Source organism: Eleutherodactylus coqui, chromosome 3 (genome assembly GCF_035609145.1).
Source record: "Eleutherodactylus coqui strain aEleCoq1 chromosome 3, aEleCoq1.hap1, whole genome shotgun sequence".
Taxonomy (NCBI): domain Eukaryota; kingdom Metazoa; phylum Chordata; class Amphibia; order Anura; family Eleutherodactylidae; genus Eleutherodactylus; species Eleutherodactylus coqui.
The window spans coordinates 230,107,576-230,125,907 of record NC_089839.1 but is presented as its reverse complement, the minus strand read 5'-3'; the positions used below and the strand labels follow the sequence as shown (position 1 = coordinate 230,125,907).

The 18,332-nt window shown below is 43.2% G+C and overlaps 1 protein-coding gene across 1 annotated transcript in view; it reads left to right on the top strand.

Moving 5' to 3' along the window:
• Nucleotides 1–7,713, top strand: part of FIRRM (FIGNL1 interacting regulator of recombination and mitosis) — a 71,046-nt gene extending 63,333 nt beyond the window's left edge. Inside the window, exons 22-25 of the mRNA XM_066597062.1 lie at nt 261–341; nt 1,765–1,887; nt 5,455–5,666; nt 7,358–7,713. Coding sequence (XP_066453159.1) covers nt 261–341; nt 1,765–1,887; nt 5,455–5,649 — 399 coding nt within the window. The 3' untranslated portion in view covers nt 5,650–5,666; nt 7,358–7,713. The remainder of the gene's footprint in view (nt 1–260; nt 342–1,764; nt 1,888–5,454; nt 5,667–7,357) is intronic.
• Nucleotides 7,714–18,332: the final 10,619 nt, after the last annotated feature.

The following is an 18,332-nucleotide window of genomic DNA, read 5'->3' as shown; positions in this document are numbered from 1 at the left end:
ATAGCACCTCAGACATGTGAATGACCCTTTTTGACACCTGTAAAGAGTTCTAACATTCTGGAAAATATAAGGGAAGGACTTGCACTTCACCATCCTGCTGGATCCAATTCAGGCTTTGATTTAAAAAGCTACCACAAAGCAAAACTTAAAAAACCTCCGTGTGAAACCACACAAGTCAGTTAGAGGCGTCCGAAATGACTTCTTCAGAATATATCATGTGGTTTTGACATATATTAACCGGGAGCTCTTATTTTTTATAGGCAACAAGCTATGAAGAAATTGTGCCACAAAGTCTCAATTCAGAACAAACAAAAAACCATGTTGTGTGTTTCTTAAACAAGGTATCTCTTCCTGTTCCCTGATTGTACATGCTGCACGTAGTGAAGGGTGTTTGAAGGTATCATGCAAATCACTTTCCAGAAAACCTTTAAATGTGTTTGTAGAACTATATAATCTTCCCTAGGCCACACAGGGTTTCCTCCGTCGCTGCTGTGGGGCTGAGATGTGTCCTGAAGCTCCTTAAAGGGGTTGTACCGAACACCCAGGCGGTTCACTACAGTTTAGCTTCTTTAACGAGCTTCTCCATGACCGTGTAGATAGTCCATTACTCCTGATAAGGTCTACAGCTCATTGTAGGCGGGAGTTCATATATCCCTGTGTTACTTTACAAGTACAGCTTCAGATGTTTATCCGTACAGTAATTGATGCTTGCAGTGTAGTGAGTAACTAGGATTTTTATCATTCCAGCAATTCTGACATCTGTTTTTGTTTTTTTTAATGAAAAACAATTGCAGCAATTAAAATTATAAAGTTTTTTTTCTCACCCATACATTATGTAAAAGAAAAAGCATTCATTCAATGAATGGCTGAGCACTCCCTCTGATTGGTCACAGCGTTCAGCCAGTCAGAGGCAGCGCTTTCTGGAGGTGGGAACTTTACAATCCCCAGCCACCAGAATACAGAAGGGGACGTGCAGAAGAGCTGGACAGCGCTTCTAGGGGCGTTTATTTATTTTTTCTACAGCTAGAGATAATTTTCGGGGTAGGGCTTATATTTCAAGCCACGTCTACCCCCCCCCCCCCCCCGCCCTCCCCCCCTTTAAAATCATTGCTGCAGGTGTTGCCTTCAACCCATTGCTTTCAATGGGGTGGCAGCAGCGCCGGCCCCATTAAAAGCAATGAGATGGCATCGCGCTGCTCTGCCACAGCTGTGGCAGGGGATTGTTTTGTCCCAACTGCAGTCCCCACATCACTGAACACTGTGACAGTGCTGTCACCGTGTTTAGCGATTAGGGGACTCCCTACGGGGATTATTGGAACCCTTGGGGAGTTACCTCATCCCTGCAGGGGCTAAGGGGTTAACAGGGGAATAATTAAAAGGTGCTTCCAGCAAGAAGCAACTTTTAAATGCCCTGCTGTAAGCAGCGGGGAAGCTATTCCATGCGCAGGAGTTAGGAGTTTCCATTAACTCCTGCTTTCATAGGAGTCAACGGGAACTCTTGCAAAACGCATATCAACGGCGCACAGCTATGTTCGATCTTTTTTAGGTGCGCGCTGTTTTAGGCATCTAATTCCGCGCATATGAACGCTTCAATAGGAACTTTATTGGGTCTTTTAAAAGCGTGCATTATGCGTGCACAAAACACACGCTCGTCTGAATGAGGCCTTGAGATGCACAGAAAAATCTCTCTGCAGTATATAATTTCAGGAGCGTCCTATTACTTACAAGGATCTGTATGTTAACTTTATATTTACTTTTTTGTAGAACATTCTTCTTACTGAAGACGATAATAGAAGATTTCAACGACTTCAAGATGAAAAACAAGTTTTAGAGACCTTTTTTGGCAAAACTACACAGAAACACAAAGAAGGGCCAGTTTGCTTGGAGGTAAGTATTAGGGTTTCACTTTGTATAAGTGAGTAAACAAAAATACTGTTAGAGCATCTGCTTATAGTTCTGAACTTGTTATACATTACCTGTTCTTTAAGGAAATAACCCCCCGCCTCCCCTTCCCAAAAAAACAGCACGTTGGGCAGAGGCAACAGGTAATAGGTGCGCTGTCATAAAAGGCCTAGGGGCATTTACCACTCTCCGACCCTGGGCGCTGTAGGTGGTTGCCGGCTGTACAGTAGGGCAAGCAACTCCGCTGCTGAGCCCTCCTCTATCTATGCACTCTTCCAACATTTTGGTGGACATTTAGATCAAATGTCGAGATGTTAAAAAATGCCTTGTGTTGCTGTATTATAGGACTTGTAACCTTTTTATTTTACAGTAGGTGGCGCTGTGTGAGGGCTTGTTTTCTGTGGCATAAGCTGTAGCGTTTATTAGTTTTTATTCTGAGACACGGACTCTTTGATCAGTGTGTATACCATTTTTGGTGCAAGACCAAAAAACAGCAATTATGTTTTTTTGTCTTATTTATCCCTTACAGTGAATGCCATAAAAAAATGGATTGTTATGGGTTTAGCGATACTAATTATTTTTCTGATTTTGTGTTTTTCTGGTGATAACTGAAATATCTTCCTTCTTTAATAACTTGGTCTAAGGGGTCATTCCATTCCAAATCCTCACAAAAAAATGAACTTTTCAACCCGACCGTCTCAGATTTTCATGACATTTGGTAGGATGGTAAAGGGCATAAAGTAACTTACAGATGTAAAATTTAGCCCTCAGGAATAAACTGTATTCATACAGCAGGGTTGCAGAAATGAGGGGAAAAAATAAAATTTATGCTTATAAGGTCAAAAATTCACAGCTTCTAATTATGGCAGAACCTGTATCTGGAATTTTTGTCGCTAATAAAGAACACTTTTTATAACAGGATGTTTTATAATAAAATATTCTTAATTTCAAGATCACACAATGTGAATTTTGACCTTGAATAGCTTAAAAAAAGTGTATGTTCAAAAAAATTTTTTCAGACTGACATATTTAATACAGGTAAATGCAATCTACTTCGTGTAAGTTCGATATTTGTCTTTATCTCTTGTTCTCAAAGCTATTCAAAAATGAAAGTGTTAAAATTGCTTAACTTACAGTTGGTTTGAAGCAATTTTATCTTTCCTGGTTGCAGCTTATCGGACATGCGCTGCTGCAGCCAATCAGCTTTAGAAGGTCACTGCTGTGACCAGTGATTGGCTGCAGCAGTCACACCACAAAGTTGATTTGGGATTCCAGCCGAGTGGCACCACTTTGCCACATCTCATGGCAAAAATGAATGTGATGGACTAGATGGAACTGTGAAGAGGCTAGCCGCTAGGGCAACATATTTATTTGTATTGAACTGATGAGTCAGATGTGTTACTGGGTAAAAGACTAGATCAAGAATATGAGCTTTGTATACGCATGTCAAGAAGAAATCATGGAGAAGCAAAAATTTCACATTTTTCTCATGTCTGCAACTCTGCTGTATAACTTACAGATGTAACCTTTTAGCCCTCAGTGATGCACGGGATTCACTTTATGCCCTCTATCATCCTACCAAATTTCATGAAAATATGAGATGAACGGGATGAGAGCTGTGATATTTTGGCGTGAAATGACCCTAAGTGACTGTATACTGCCATACCATATTGCAGTATATTGTACAAGATTGCGGTACTCGCCAGATGAAAAAGATTTTTAGTTCATGTATTGGGTCATTGCATGGCTGTACGAAAGAGCAAGTCCAGGCAACAGCCATTTCGTATATCAAGATGCTTCTTCTGGCCATGCCCATCACAGACACATCATCATGGCCATTTAAGGGTTTACGTGGGCCACCTTAGTCCTCTATAGGTACCGCTGTGCCCCACTGCCAGGTGGTGGAACAGGAAATGCTCAGCTGGTTTGAGGGCAGTTGGTCCAAGATTTTCTTGTTCTTTCATAAGTTTGTCCAAGGAAAAACTCATCCAGGCGGACAATTTATCCTGTATATCACTATGTCCATTGGAAACGCAAAAAGTGATTCAGGGCCACGTGTTGTAACCCCTTAGTGACGAAGCCTGTTTGTGCCTCAATGAACAGGCCAAATTTAACGTGGAATAGCTACCAGCATATTCTGACACTTTTTTTGCCACATATTCTACTTTATTTAGGTAGTATAATTTGTATGACAACTCCGCTGCAGATTCCCCCATTGAGGGGGGTGGGCCCTCAACGCTCTGGCATTCAGTGGGAGGGGATTCCGCCATGGTCTTCCCTGCCTCTACTTCCGCAGCACGTGGTGTGGACTCAGAGGCAGGGAAGCTGCTGTGGACATTATGACAAAAATCTGCCCAATGTGGCTCTAGCCATACTGCGCCTGCACCCGCCATTTTGCCTGCGAAGGGGGGTAGTTTTTGAGTTTTATTTCCCCGCCAACTTTTTTACTACAGTATTAGGTCAAGAGGTAGCGACGCCCTGAGTCGTCCTTGGGACAGTGACTTCATATAGACTATATGTTCGAGAGGAGAGCACACATCTCTTTTCTTAAGTATGGCATAAAGTATCAATGGCGACATGTCAAATGTCTTACTGGACGAGGAAGGCAATTGGACGAAATGTCCTAGTGGATGAGGAAAGTGATGGACAAAATCTATGGATTGGACCAAATGTCCTGAAACTGCTCCGCTTCCTGAAGTGCCGCTGTTATACACAGTTGTATCCGCATCTTCAGAAAGAGGGCTGCACTCACAATGTTCCATCTGTGGGCGGTCACTCCATTCTGCTCCCACCTCCAACATTTATATGCCAGATATAAATTCCCCACAAGGTTCGGACTGACTTTCATGGCCGACTCCGTCGCATGTTGTTGTGAGGCGATGAGTCTTGCACATTGCAGTTCGTACTGCATGAAATATTTACGGATTAAGAATTAAGTATTTAAAAATGCTTAAAGGGGATTTTAATGGTTTTCTGAGACCTGACAAAATTGGCTAAATGCAGGGGCTGAAATACGGTTGCTTCCAGCACGAGTGGCTTTAACCCTTTCCAATCCACTGTCTGAAGTCTAAAGACATTCTGATTGAAGGCTGTACAGCTCCGATGTCGGAAGATGTCCAGCAGGGTATTCTTACTGTAGATTACTGGCCGCTCTGTTGTCAGGGGCCTCTCTGGAATGTCAAATACCGCAGTACTGGCTCTAAGCCAGCAGATGGCGCCATTGTATAATGGCAGAGAGAGCCCCCCTAGGAAACCCTGAATCCAAAATTGGATTGCAAAGGGTTAATTTACAGTTCTTTATTGGATTTCCAATAAAAATTCTCACTACATGTAGCTTGTAACACGCTTAAGGGTTTTGAATGCAGCGATGCAGCAGTCATGTACAGGTCGGTAACACCGCAGAGCCGCTCATGTAGACAAATGGTGCTAGCATGACTGGGCATACACCAGATAAGTAATGTTTTCCCGGATTTAGTTTTTTTTTTTTAATGAAATGCATAAATATACTTAATTTTTATCTTTTAAAACATGAAGTATTTTTGAACCCTGCAGCCATGTGCAAAGCGACCTCGGCAAGCTACAGTCATTGATGAAGAATTAGGGACACACATCGAAGCGGCAGAGAAATCCTTAAGTTCAATCCAGTCCCTTTTGCAGGGAAGCCCCGTACCACACTGGCTCCCAGAAAGACTCTCCAGTATCGAAAGCCTATTAACAAAACTACAGAAAACTGCGGGGACTGTATAGTATACACTTTTATACAGGTCAGTGCTTGCATTTACTTCTTAAAGACTTCTATCTAAAAAGGAAAAAAAGTGGTGGCATACCGCTAGAGGTTGGACTCCGACCAACTGAGATGGAAATAGCGTTACTTTTATATTGGTCAATGGTTAGTTTATACACTGTTTATATTCCACTATTGTACATGTGCTGCATAGACGTGGAGATTTTATGGAATACGCTGAATGTTGCCCAGCATATACAAGAACTATTCTGTCACTGTGCTTTTTCATGATATGCACTTTTTTCTCCCCTTTTTTTTGTTTACTAACTTTAAGGGCTTATTCACACAGGTAAGAATCTCATGCAAGTTTTGTGCGTTGAGACCTTCAAAACGTACATCAAAATGGAGTTCATATTCGTGTGAGTTAATCACATGAGCAATGCAACGAGAATAAAAAATTGCAGAATGCGCTATCTTTTGCCATTCCCTCGGAACTCCTCAGCCATTGTTTTCAATGGGACCTTAAAAGACATCGCATGGCACTCGCATGCAAGCGTGTTGTTATGTTTCCCATTGAAATGAATGTGATCCTCTGACACATGGGAAACACATGCCTGAGAATCACAATTTCACAGAAGTGATGCAAGGTGTTTATTTAGTCAAAACCTCCTTGCATCGTTGTGAAAAAACGCACATTGGAAAATGCAATATTGGGTCGAGTTTCTCGGCCCAATATTGCGCTCACACGTGTGAGTGTAGCCTGAAAGTGGGCTTGACGCCTATTTACAGGCCAGTGAGGTCCCCCAAGTATACGGCCCCCCTGTCCACGGACGTGATTTCGCCAGTGGTAAATCGCCGGCAACTCACGCCGTCTGACACTTCCATATCATTGCTATAGAAAGCACTGGCCCTGTGTCCATGAGCGGAGAATCATTGTGATTCTCCGCTCGCAGCATGCTGCAAATTGCCACGATTCTCTGCGGTCAGCCTATCTGTCAGATAGGCTGACTGGCGGAGATTCGTCGTCTGGCTCCTGCTCCCGGGCAGCGGCTCCCGCGGCAGAGATCCGCCGCGGGACTTCGTAACACCCGTGGACAGGGGGCCTACATCACAGTATGTGCTTTTTCCTTCAGTGTGAGTCAGTGAATGACCTGTGCAATTGTATGGCACATATATAGTCTTGCTGTAGGCAGCTATGTTTGCCTTTTACCCTAGCTGGTGGCATCATCAAAACCATAGGTAGCAGAGTAGGGCAAAGAGGTTAGTATCAGACACAGATTGCAATGGAAATCTGCAGCAGTAATCCATGCGTTTTCAGTGTAGACTGGCTTTAGTGCGGTTTAGACTCAGTATAATGGGACTGATCTTTGTGCAATAAATCCAACACTAATTCAACGTCAAGAAGTGATCAGTCACTTTTTTTCCAGTGACGCAGATTTAAAATCTATGCCTTATGGATACCCACTCAAATCAATGGAACTTTCTTAATGCAAATTTGATGTTGCATAAGCATCAGATCCATGGTGAAATTTTCTGTATCCATATAGCTTTAAATCCCCAAATGACTGTGCTTTGTCTGTAACAAACTATCTTTCCATGCATGTAATTGTTGAAAATCTGGAAAAGTCGCCTGCTTGTGACCAGATCTTCGTTTTTATGTCTACTTTGTACGTGTTTAGTATAAAAAGTACTGTTGCAAGTATTAACCAGGTATTTGCATTCTTCCTTCAGGTATTTGGAAGGCAGTGGAAACCAGGATGAAATCTCAGTCATTGACACTACTGCTCTAAGTATATACTGTAAACTAAGTAAGGGCCCTTTAACACGGGCCGATAAATTGTTCAGGTTCCCGTTGTCGCTGTCTGCATTTACACTGAATGACAATCCTTCAGATTCTCACTGACTGAATGAACCAGAAATGATAACAGAACTAATTATCGTTTGTCAGTTTACGCATGCATCATCTGTGAACGGAGCCGGTGGCTTGGAATGATCCCCGGCCCGCTCCGCCTCCATTCACTCAGCGATTATCGGTCCTGTGTAACAACACACAGTAAGGGCAGTGTTATATAAAAATACTTCTTGGATCTGTGTACTGAGTCGTGGTTTTTTTGTTTTATTCCCAAAAACCTATAGAAAGCAGGAGAGGCGGTAAGTGTACCGGTACCACATACAGTATATAGGATTACAGAAGACCGTCAACCCAATCGTCATCCAGAGTTCTTTAACGCATGAACAGTAAGATTCGGATACCACACAGGGCCCTTTCTCAAATTAAATACTACATGAATGAAATTGGACAAACTTTGTGGAAAAGTGCATATATAGAAAATAATGCTCACCTGTCCAAGGACTGAAGAATCAGATGTCTGTATCCAGGCATAAAACACTGATACGTGGGTTGCTTGAGAACCGTAAAGCCAGAAGGTGTATGTATACAAAATTGAAGTACACAGAAATAAAGTATACGTTCTTTGGTGCTAAATTTTTAGACCATAGTACATTTTACCTGTTCCAAGCCACTCTGACTCATTAGCTGTTGTACAACCAATATTAATCTAGACCAGTTTTGAGTCACATGCTCCAAAGGGTGGATAAAAACTTCCATACTGTGACGTGAACTACAGCTTTGGGCAGTAGAAATCGTGTTGTTCAAAAGATCAATAAAATGCCAAAACAACAAAATATCCATATCGCTCCTCCAAAATCAAATGATGGATGCACAGATTAAGACGATATAGATGGGAATTATAAAAAATGAAACCACATTTTCATAGTGATAGATGCATGACCAATATGGCCGAGCATGAAGAAACCGGAGTTATACAAGGGAAATAAATGGTAAAAATAAAAACCTATCGACAGAAAATGCAGTTCATGTGAACGAACACAAAATACAGCAGTCCAGAAGCACTAGGTATAAAGGTCAGCTCCAATACAAACCCCAGCCATGCATGTGATCATGGGATGCCAACTCCTAAACTTCAATCCTGTACCAAGAGGTCCATAAATGTATTGATGCTTTATTCAAATCATCCCAGATAAACAAAGTGCGACGTCTCAGCAGAGTTGCCTTTTTCAAGCAGAATGCAAGCTTAAAGGTGCTGCCCTGGGCTGCAGCATCCTGCCCTGCATCGAGCACAATTGGGATATCGTTCGTTGGCAGCTGCACCTAGGCACACAACTCAACAGAATGCACTTGATTGCAGCTCTCTTTGCATTTACCATGGCAGAGCATTCCTCAGACGAGCATTAGTAGCCTGATTGATAGCGTGCTAAGGTGTGTAAGCATATTTCTGTGCGTGGCGCTCATACTTGACATTGAGTAGATCGAGATGTTTTGAATATTTTGTTTCCTTTTTTGTATCATTTGCGTATCCCTGCATTAACATGCCCATTAATCCTGTAATTTCCATAATTCCGCAACTTTTCCTTCTTGGTGTTCTTATCCATGTTGGTTGTATATGTGGAACGTCATAATGCCAATATGAGTTTTGCTTAAAAAACATCCATAATTTTTTTTTTAAGGAGTTGTTCAAGGTTAGAAAAAATATGGCTCCTTTCCTTCAAACACAGTGCTGCCCTTGATCATCAGTTGTCTGGTATTACAATAGAGCTGAGGTGCTAACCCTTTGGACACATGTGGCGGTGTGTTTGGAAGAAAGCAGGCATGTTCTTCTTACTCTGGACAACCCCTTTTAAAACGATATGAATTTTTACAGCCTAGAGGAGAATCCTGATTGGTTTGAATGTTGGGATTTGATGAATAATAGAGGTTATGGAATCGGTGGATATTTGCTATATTTCTTGTTTTTGTATCTATAATTGTTTTTTATGTTACCATAGTTTTTCTAATGGATTTTTATATTCTGGTTGTTTTTAATCATGTTTCTGATGTATTGAAATAGAATTAGCCTTCACCCAGGTGGATGCTATGATTAAGGGGCACGGTCTGAAATGTGTAGGAAAAATTCCTTTCTTAACGTGTAAAGTTGTGATTTTTAACCCCTTAAGGACACGGCCTATTTTGGGCTTAAGGACGCAACGATTTTTGGCGGATTTTCATCTCCATTTTTCAAAAGCCATAACTTTTTTATTTTTCCGTCGACGCGGCTGTATAAGGGCTTGTTTTTTGCATGGCAAACTAGTTTTTAATCGGTGCGATTTTTGGGTACATAGACTATATTGTAAAACTTTTATTATTTTCTTTTTTTATGATAGAGAAAACGCATCAATTCTGTCATAGATTTTTTTTTTTTTTTTTACAGCGTTAATCATGCAACATATCTCAAATATGTGCAAACATAATATAGAAGTTTTTGCTAAGATAAATATTTCCATCCGTTTACTTTATTTTGGGCGCACATTGGAAAAACGTTTGTTTTTTTTAACCATTTAGGAGACGTACAACTTTAACATTACTTTTCAGCATTTTGAGGAACACTTTGTTTTTCTACACCAAGCCAAGATTGGAAAGGCTCATAGGAGTCAAAATGATAGATACCCCCACAAGTGACCCCATTTTAAAAACTACACCCTTTAACGTATTCACTGAGGGGTGTCATTAGTATTTTAACCCCACAGTCAATGCAATTTAGAAGAGAAAAACTAAAATTTCATATTTTTGCAAATATGTCATTTTAAAGACAGGACTTTTTTCTCTAATACACATGAAAATGAGGATTTGCCCCCCAGAATGGATACCCCTGTTTGTCCCGTGCTCAGAAACCTACCCATTGTGGCCCTAGTATTACGTCTGTATGCACAATGGGGCCCAAAATGAAAGGAGCAACTGGTGGCTTTCGGAACAGAAATTTTGCTTGAAGGAGATTTAGTCCCCATTGCCCACTTGTAGAGCCCTTGAGTGACCAAAACAATGGAGAACCCCCACAACGGACCCCATTTTGAAAAGTAGACCCCTTAACGAATTTATCTAGGGGTACGATGACTTTTTTGACTTCATTGTTTTTGAATGAATCTAAGTCGAGCAGAAGGAAAAAAATTACGATTTTCATTTTTTGGGTAATTCTGTCATTTTAAAAGCAGTTTTTTTTGTACGGTGTACATAGGAATTAAGACGTTCACCCCAAAATGGATACCCCCGTTTGTCCCGTGTTCAGAAACATACCCATTGTGGCCCTAATCTACTTAAAGGACACATGGCTAGGCCTATAATGGAAGGAGCACCTGTTGGATTTCAGGGTACAACGGAATAAATTCCAGGCCCCATTGCCCACTTGTAGAGCCATTGAGCGGCCAAAACGATAGAGAACCCCCACAAATGACCCCATTTTGAAAACTAGACCCCTTAACAAATTCATCTAGGGGTGCACTGCGTATTTTGACCCTACAGTATTTGAATGAATCTAAGTCGAGCAGAAAGAAAAAAATTACCATTTTCATTTTTTGGGTAATTCTGTCATTTTAAAAGCAGTGTTTTTTTTTGTACAGTGTACATAGGAATGAAGACGTTCACCCCAAAATGGATACCCCCCGTTTGTCCCGTGTTCAGAAACATATCCATTGTGGCCCTAATCTACTTACAGGACACATGGCTAGGCCCATAATGGAGGGAATGCCCGCTGGATTTCAGGGTACAACTGAATAAATTCCAGGCCCCATTGCCCACTTATACGGGGAAAAAAAATGACTTCCTAAAAATACCCCCCCCCCCCCCCCCCCCCGCCATCCCCATTTTTTGGCATTCCCTAAATATTAGATAAAATTAATAATATAAACTGCGGTTTATGTCCGAAGACAGGGGTAATTATGGAGGCTGGTTGAGATGGGCACATGAGGTAAGAAAACCGGTTATCCCCCCCCCCCCTCACTTTTTTGGGGGTATTTTGTGACCTTAGCGGCGGGGATGGGGTGTAAAAAGTGGCGCTGTGAGGCTTTTGTAATCTTGCTGCGGTCTCACAGAGAAGGCGCTCAACAAGCTGCTCCTGGAACTGCATGAAGGTGAGCGTTCCCGGGGCTTCTTGTAAATTACGGATTACAGGTAGCGATCTAAATAACGCCAGACTTTCGCGGCCGTATTCAGAATCCGCTTACGGAGGCCCGCAGCAGATCCCAGCTGTGACCCTGTGTACAGGCACGTAATGTACTGCGCATAACTGCCTACTCACACAGACGGTCATGCGCAGTACACCGTTTTTTGTTTATATTTCCTGCGCCGTTGCTTAGAGATGACCCGAGTACCCGCAGCCCGTACACAATGTATTTGCATATGGGCTACGAGTATATCCACGGTCATAGAGCACAATGGGCTCTAGGTCGCGGATATCTGCTGTAAAATATAACATGCTGTGTTCTGTTTTCTGTGAGTGGATTCCGTACTTCCGACCCACTAATTGGGGGGAATTGTGTAATCCAATGCATGCGATTGATCCGTAGATTACCGCTGATCAAGCGCATGCAGAACCCATAATTCCTCTGTAACCGGCCTAATGTTATATCGCTACTTTATCACGTGACCGGCGACCGCTCAGCGAGGCCGCCGGTCACTGCTCCAAGCACTCAGTGACCGTTGGTCGCTGGGAGCAAGGAGATTTAAAATTTCCTGGGCTCCCCGACTCCTGCGAATGTGTCTGGCATTTTGCCGGCGGGCGCATGCGCAGCAGTCAGAAGGGTCCATGGAGGATAATTGAATCTGGATTCAAATGCGGAAGCCTCCGAGAAGATGTTTCATCTCCTCTCACCGATCGCATCAGTGAGGGGAGATGAAACTTCCACTTTTTTAAGAACTTTTACGTGATCGCCATTATGCATTGGATAACGACGATCACGTGACCAGTAACCACATACCGCGGCTCCCCGTGACATCTCCAGGCTCTTGACTACCTTTGGTAGCCAGCAGCAGGGAGATTTTAAATTTCTTGGGCAATCTTTCACTTTTGCACATGCGTCCGCCATCATACTGACGGGCGCATGCGCAGAAGCTGGGGTAAGGTCCACGGAGCAACATCCCACCAGGGAACAAATCCGGGACCTTGGGTACGTAATTTCATCCCCCCTTACGGATACGATTCGTAAGGGGAGATGAAACTTTAACTTTTTAAACTTTTTTTTTAACTTTTAACTTTTTAAAAAAAACTTTATATGATCACCGTTATCCGATGGATAACGGTGATCATATGACTGGAAACCGCATACAGTGGTCCCCAGTCATATCTCCCTGCACTCGGCTATCTGTGACAGCCAGGTGCAGGGAGATTTTGAATTTGCCGGGCTCGCTGGCCTTCTCCGCATGCGCGCCACATCGACGCATGCGCAGAAGCCAGCGGATGGTCCCGACACCGGCCAGAGGACACAGAGGAAGGGGGTATGAGTATTTTCACCTTCCCTCATGGATCCGATCCATGAGGGGAGGTGAAGCTTTTCTTTTTTTTTCCACTTTTCCGCGATCGCCGTTATCCATTGGAACGCTCACCGCGGTCCCTGCTGACATCTCCTGCCTCCCGGCTACCTACAGGAGCCGGGAGCCAGTAGATTTTAAAATTCCCGGGCCGCCAGGCCTTCTGCGCATGCGGCTGACGTAATGCCGCCTGGCACGCCTGCGCAGAACACCGGCTTCGGGACCCGGAGAGCGGGGAGCAGTGCAGCGGACCTCGGTAAGTAATTTCAGCTGCCCTGATGGATCCGATCCATCAGGGCAGCTGAATCTTTAACTTTTTTCAAACTTTTTTATTTACTTTTTTGCGATCGGCGCCGATCGCATTGTCAGGGGGGGGGGGGGTGTCCCCGCAGCCCGGGATGACAGCTCCATGCTGTCGGCTACCTGCGGACACCGACAGCATGGAGCTGCCACGTCGAGGGGCTTTATTCTCTGCAGGACACATGTTTTTACGTCCTCAGAGAATAAAGCCCACTTCGGGAGGACGTGAAAACACTATGGGCTGGTCGTTAAGGGGTTAAGCAACCCGAAGATGGATCTTCAAACTAAGAAGGCTATTTATTCTTAAATTAATGTGTATTGGTACAGACATCAACCACTTAAAATGGTGACAAAATAAAATCTAGCCTGTTGGGCTCTACTGTTGGAGAAATATACCTCCTATTCACTACTGCTCCTGTCACACTTCCCCGCCCTCAGCTGAGGGCACTCCACCTGAGCACTTATCATGGCACATTCATATACCTGAGCTAGGGCATCAGTATTTACTTGCAGCTTTCCCAGTTGATATTCCCTCGAGAAATTGTAAGGTTGAAGGGCCAAACACCACCCGTTCACCTGGCTTTTTTTTTTTTTTCATTGTTTTGTCACATCCACTTTAGGGGTGCATGGTCTGTAACCAGCTTAAACCTTCTCCCTAACCGATAGTGCCTTGAGGACCCATTTAATAGCCAGGCACTTCAAATATGAAAAGAATTATGCAATTGTTTAGTTTTTGACTGAAATATAACATCAGGTGCTCGATAATAACCAGTCTAATTCCCAAGAAAGTTCTTACTTGTTTCTTGCTAGTAGGACGGGCCATTTCTTGATTGGTTTAATTTTTTTCATCTTGTGCCTTCATAATTCCTCTCCCTATAAGATAGCTCAGGTTTTTGGATTCCACCAACCCAATGTAACTTTTGTTAAGATTTGCTGTCCACCAGTCAGATCACAAATCATTGATAACTGCCTGTGAGACTCAGGTGTGTCGTCCTGGCTGAACTAAAGATGGCTAGATTAGCCAGATAAGCAGAAACCTAGTGGCGTGGGATCTCCGTATTCTGTCCATTAGTCTCTGAAATGTCGCTGGTGCCAAAGGCATATTTTTGTGTGAAAAAAGGCAGTTTCTTCTTTCACTGACTCAGTCATAGGGATCTACCAGTACCCTTTTTTGAATCTAGTGTTATAATATAGGGGGTTGTACCATGTTGGGTCAGTATGCCAGTCAACCTGGGGCATGGGGGCTGTGTCAAATTTAGATACCTCGTTAAATTTCCTAAAGTCATTACAAAACCTGGTTAGCTTTGGAAACCAGTATTTTTGGGCTTGACTACTTGCTGAGTGATTTCTCAATCACACCTAATTCTACACGGCTTTTATTTGTGTGGAGATGGCTTCAGACAGCCTTTGGAATCCTATAGGGTGTCAGACTGACATGGTCACTGAATCAGGTGTAAAGGTCAAAGTCTGGCATGGTGTTTCTGAAAAGAAGTCTTTGCTCTGGAGGACTAAAGGCCCATTTACACAGGATGAGAGTCGGGCAAACTATGCCTGACACTTGTCCCTGTGTTGCTGCGCTCCTGCACGGAGCGGCCAGCCTGGGGACGGGACAGGGCAGGAGATTTCTCTCCTCTCACTCCCCCGCCGCCCTTCATTCATGTAACACAGCGGCCGTTCAAACCGCACGATGAGCGATGATCTTCATCGCTGATCTTTTATGCTGCGTTATTTGCCCGGCCCTCGTCCTGTGTAAATGGGCCTTACCTATTCTGCTTCCTTCTCATAAACATCTGACAGAGCCTCTGCGATCTTAACTTGCAATACGGGCCGCTCATTCGTCAGGGGAACCAGTGCCGTAGAAAAAGATGGCCGATTTTTACCAAGTTTTAATCAAATTTGCATGGTCACCCTGTTTTGGTTTTCTTTTCCTCGGCTGATGTATCTTATACGCTACATCAGTCAGTTCTTTCTTAATTTTAATTGGCCCCTGCCATTTACATAGCATATTAGCCTGAATGAAGACAATGTTACTACGTCCATCTAGTGCAGCCTGTTTCAACTCCTAGTTGAGCCAGAGGAAGGCAAAAACTCCATTTGGCTAGGAACTTGCTTCCTGCTATCGGAATAAATACAAACACTGAATCTCTCGGCTCAAGAAGTGTATACATACTTTTGGCTTATCTATCATATCCCAGCTTTTGTGCTGCTTGAGCCTCTTCCAAAAGTTTTGACTTTGGGCCATCAGCTGCAATTCAAGAGATATAATCCAGAACAGTTTTTGTTTTTTTGTAATAAGAGTGGTTTGTCCCTCCCAGACTCCTTTAACGATATCTTTGAGATTCTGGGCCCATCATCCACACTGTAATTCAAAAGGTGAAAACTTTGTGGAAGATTGCGGCACCTTTCTTATGGCAAACAATAGTAGCCTAAATCCATTCCAAAGTGTTCAAAAGGAATCTGAATAATAGGCATGTGTAACGGGGGACTACAATAGGGAGTCCTTGGGTCTGAAATTTCACCCTTTAAGAAATACTGAGAGTCATGTCCAAAGGGGTCATCCAGTTAATGAACCCTTTGAAAGCAATTTACAGAGATATACTTACCTCTCTGCAGGCACCGGGACCCAGTGCTACAGCCCGCTGTGGTCCTGGTGACTCCTGTGACAGAGGGTACCAGGCGTCAAAGGGCTGACGCTGCAGCGGTCACGTGACTTTCTGTGACATCATTTGTCATAACAAACAGCAGTGAGCTGCAACGCTGGATCCCAGCAGCTGCAGCCGGGAAAGTATAGCTGTTTATTATTTTCAAATGGGTCCTATTGAAAAGGGGTTGTCCAGTAACCAGACCACCCCTTTAACATCCCCATGTACACCCGACCAAAAGAATCTCTAATATCCTTTCAGAGGTTTTCTGGACCACCAATTGGCCACTTAAAATATATGACCATGAGCCAAAGCCAGAATGGTTGTCTGATAGGACTTTGGGAAAATCATGTGTTGCACTCCCTTTTTTTTTTTTTTAATCCAGTTGCTACCTATATAGAATGTTGGAAAATTATTTGCTGTAAGTCAGACTAACATTAGGCTCTACAGGTACCCTATTAATTTATCTTTACCCTTTCCAATGCAAGGGAAAAATAAGAGTCCCTCAGTTACTCTGACTGGAAATCATCCTGTCTGACCTCTATTTACAGAAAACAGAGGCTCAGCTCACTTTCCCTTGGACCAGGCCCCGGCCTCAGGTCATCAGTTTCTGGGGGGGAAAAGGAATGACTACTTTTGGTATGTTCCTCTTTCTTGTCAATGAAGACAATTCAAATGGTTCTGGATGTACCTGCGATTCCACAGTAACCGCAGCCATTCCAGTCTTAGTTTCCTCATTGCTTTCTCACAAGTCTGTCTCGTCCCAGGATTACATCAGAACTGGACCCACCCCTACTTCAACGCACAGACCCTAGGCACACAGAATAGCAGTAGGATATTGGCATGCATCCCCATGCACATAGTTCACCATATGCAGGTCCAATGTTCTCTCCGGATCAGCAGCGAGGCTGGCTTTTAACACAGTAATCACACTGCTGGAAACCATTAATGCAACAAGCTTTTTGGTGTCAACTGCGAGTTCACATAAATGTCTCTCAGAAGCATTGGCATAAGCCACAGTATAGACCATTAGTGCTAATACAGACATACATCTCTCCATACCCATAAAGTCACATTAAAGTTTCTGATGTGAAAACTGTTGCCCACCAAGTCCCAACTTTGGTAACAACTTACCGGACTCTTATTTGGCACAGCCACATGTCCCTGGGGAGGTGATTGGAAGTTCAGTAAGACCTCATCAGTTAGACTTATCAACCTTCCTAGCAACAACAGCAGGATTGAAGCGCTCACCCCTAGGTCTCCAGACATGAACACTGCCGTTGTCTGTGCCCAGACTAAATCTGGATTTATAGTTGGAGACAACCCGGTTCCACGCTGTAGCAGACCGGTTTAATTGTTCATGATATCACTGCAAGCAGAGCATTGCAGGTCCCATAACTCTTTTTCCCATTGACAGAGGTCTGTGTTTGTTTTTTTGCATTACAAGCTGTGGTATGGTGCCATGTGGGGTGCATATGGCTTTTTTGATCACTTTTATTGGGAAGCAAAATAACTAAAAAGAAAGGAGGAAAAAAAACATTATTGCAATTTTTCTTCTTTTATAGTGTTGGCCATGCAAAATAAAGTGTTCAATTTATTGTACGAGTTGTTGCAGATATAATACCAAACGTGGGTTTATACTTTTTTTTTTCTCTAAAGGGGAAAAGTACTAGTATTTTTTTAATGACCTTGTAAGGGACTTGAACCTGTGATGCTAATCACACAAATGATACATTGTCGTACTTTTGTACTGCAAGCCATCAATCGCTTATCAGTGATTACAGGGCATTGCAACACATCAGCTCTCTGCGATTAAATGGCAGAGGGCCAATGGCTTCACAGATGGAGGGCGCTCTCTTTTTGAACACTTTATATGCTGTGATCAGTATCGATCGCGGCATGTAAGGGAGTTAATATCTACTCTGTCACAGCCGGCTCCTGCTGTGGATGACGCAAGCTCACCTTCTCAGCACGTACCATCTGTTCCCAGCCAGAACCCAAGTTTACTTACTGGGACAGGAAGAGGCTAGACATGTTTATCTATAATTATTCTAGAACTAGATGCTGTTTGAATAGCCTTTCCGTGTCCACCTCAGTAAATGATCCAACATGGTCACATATTCTCAGTTAGTCTTCTTTCTGCCCCAGTAGGTTTGTTAAGGGATCGCTGGTGTGGTGAAGCAGCACCTTCTCTACTTATCAAAAGAAATGCTGAGAGAGCACAATTGCCGTAATGCTTTTTGGCTCTCATCACTTGCTCAGAATCTGCTCTTACAGAGAAGATGCTGCAGATATAGCTGGCTCACCACTAGAGGGAGCCCTCTGCCTATCTAATGAAGAAGAGAAACAAGACTCAGCATTTCAGACCACCTTGGAACATTTGCTGAGGTGGACTCAGAAAGGCTAT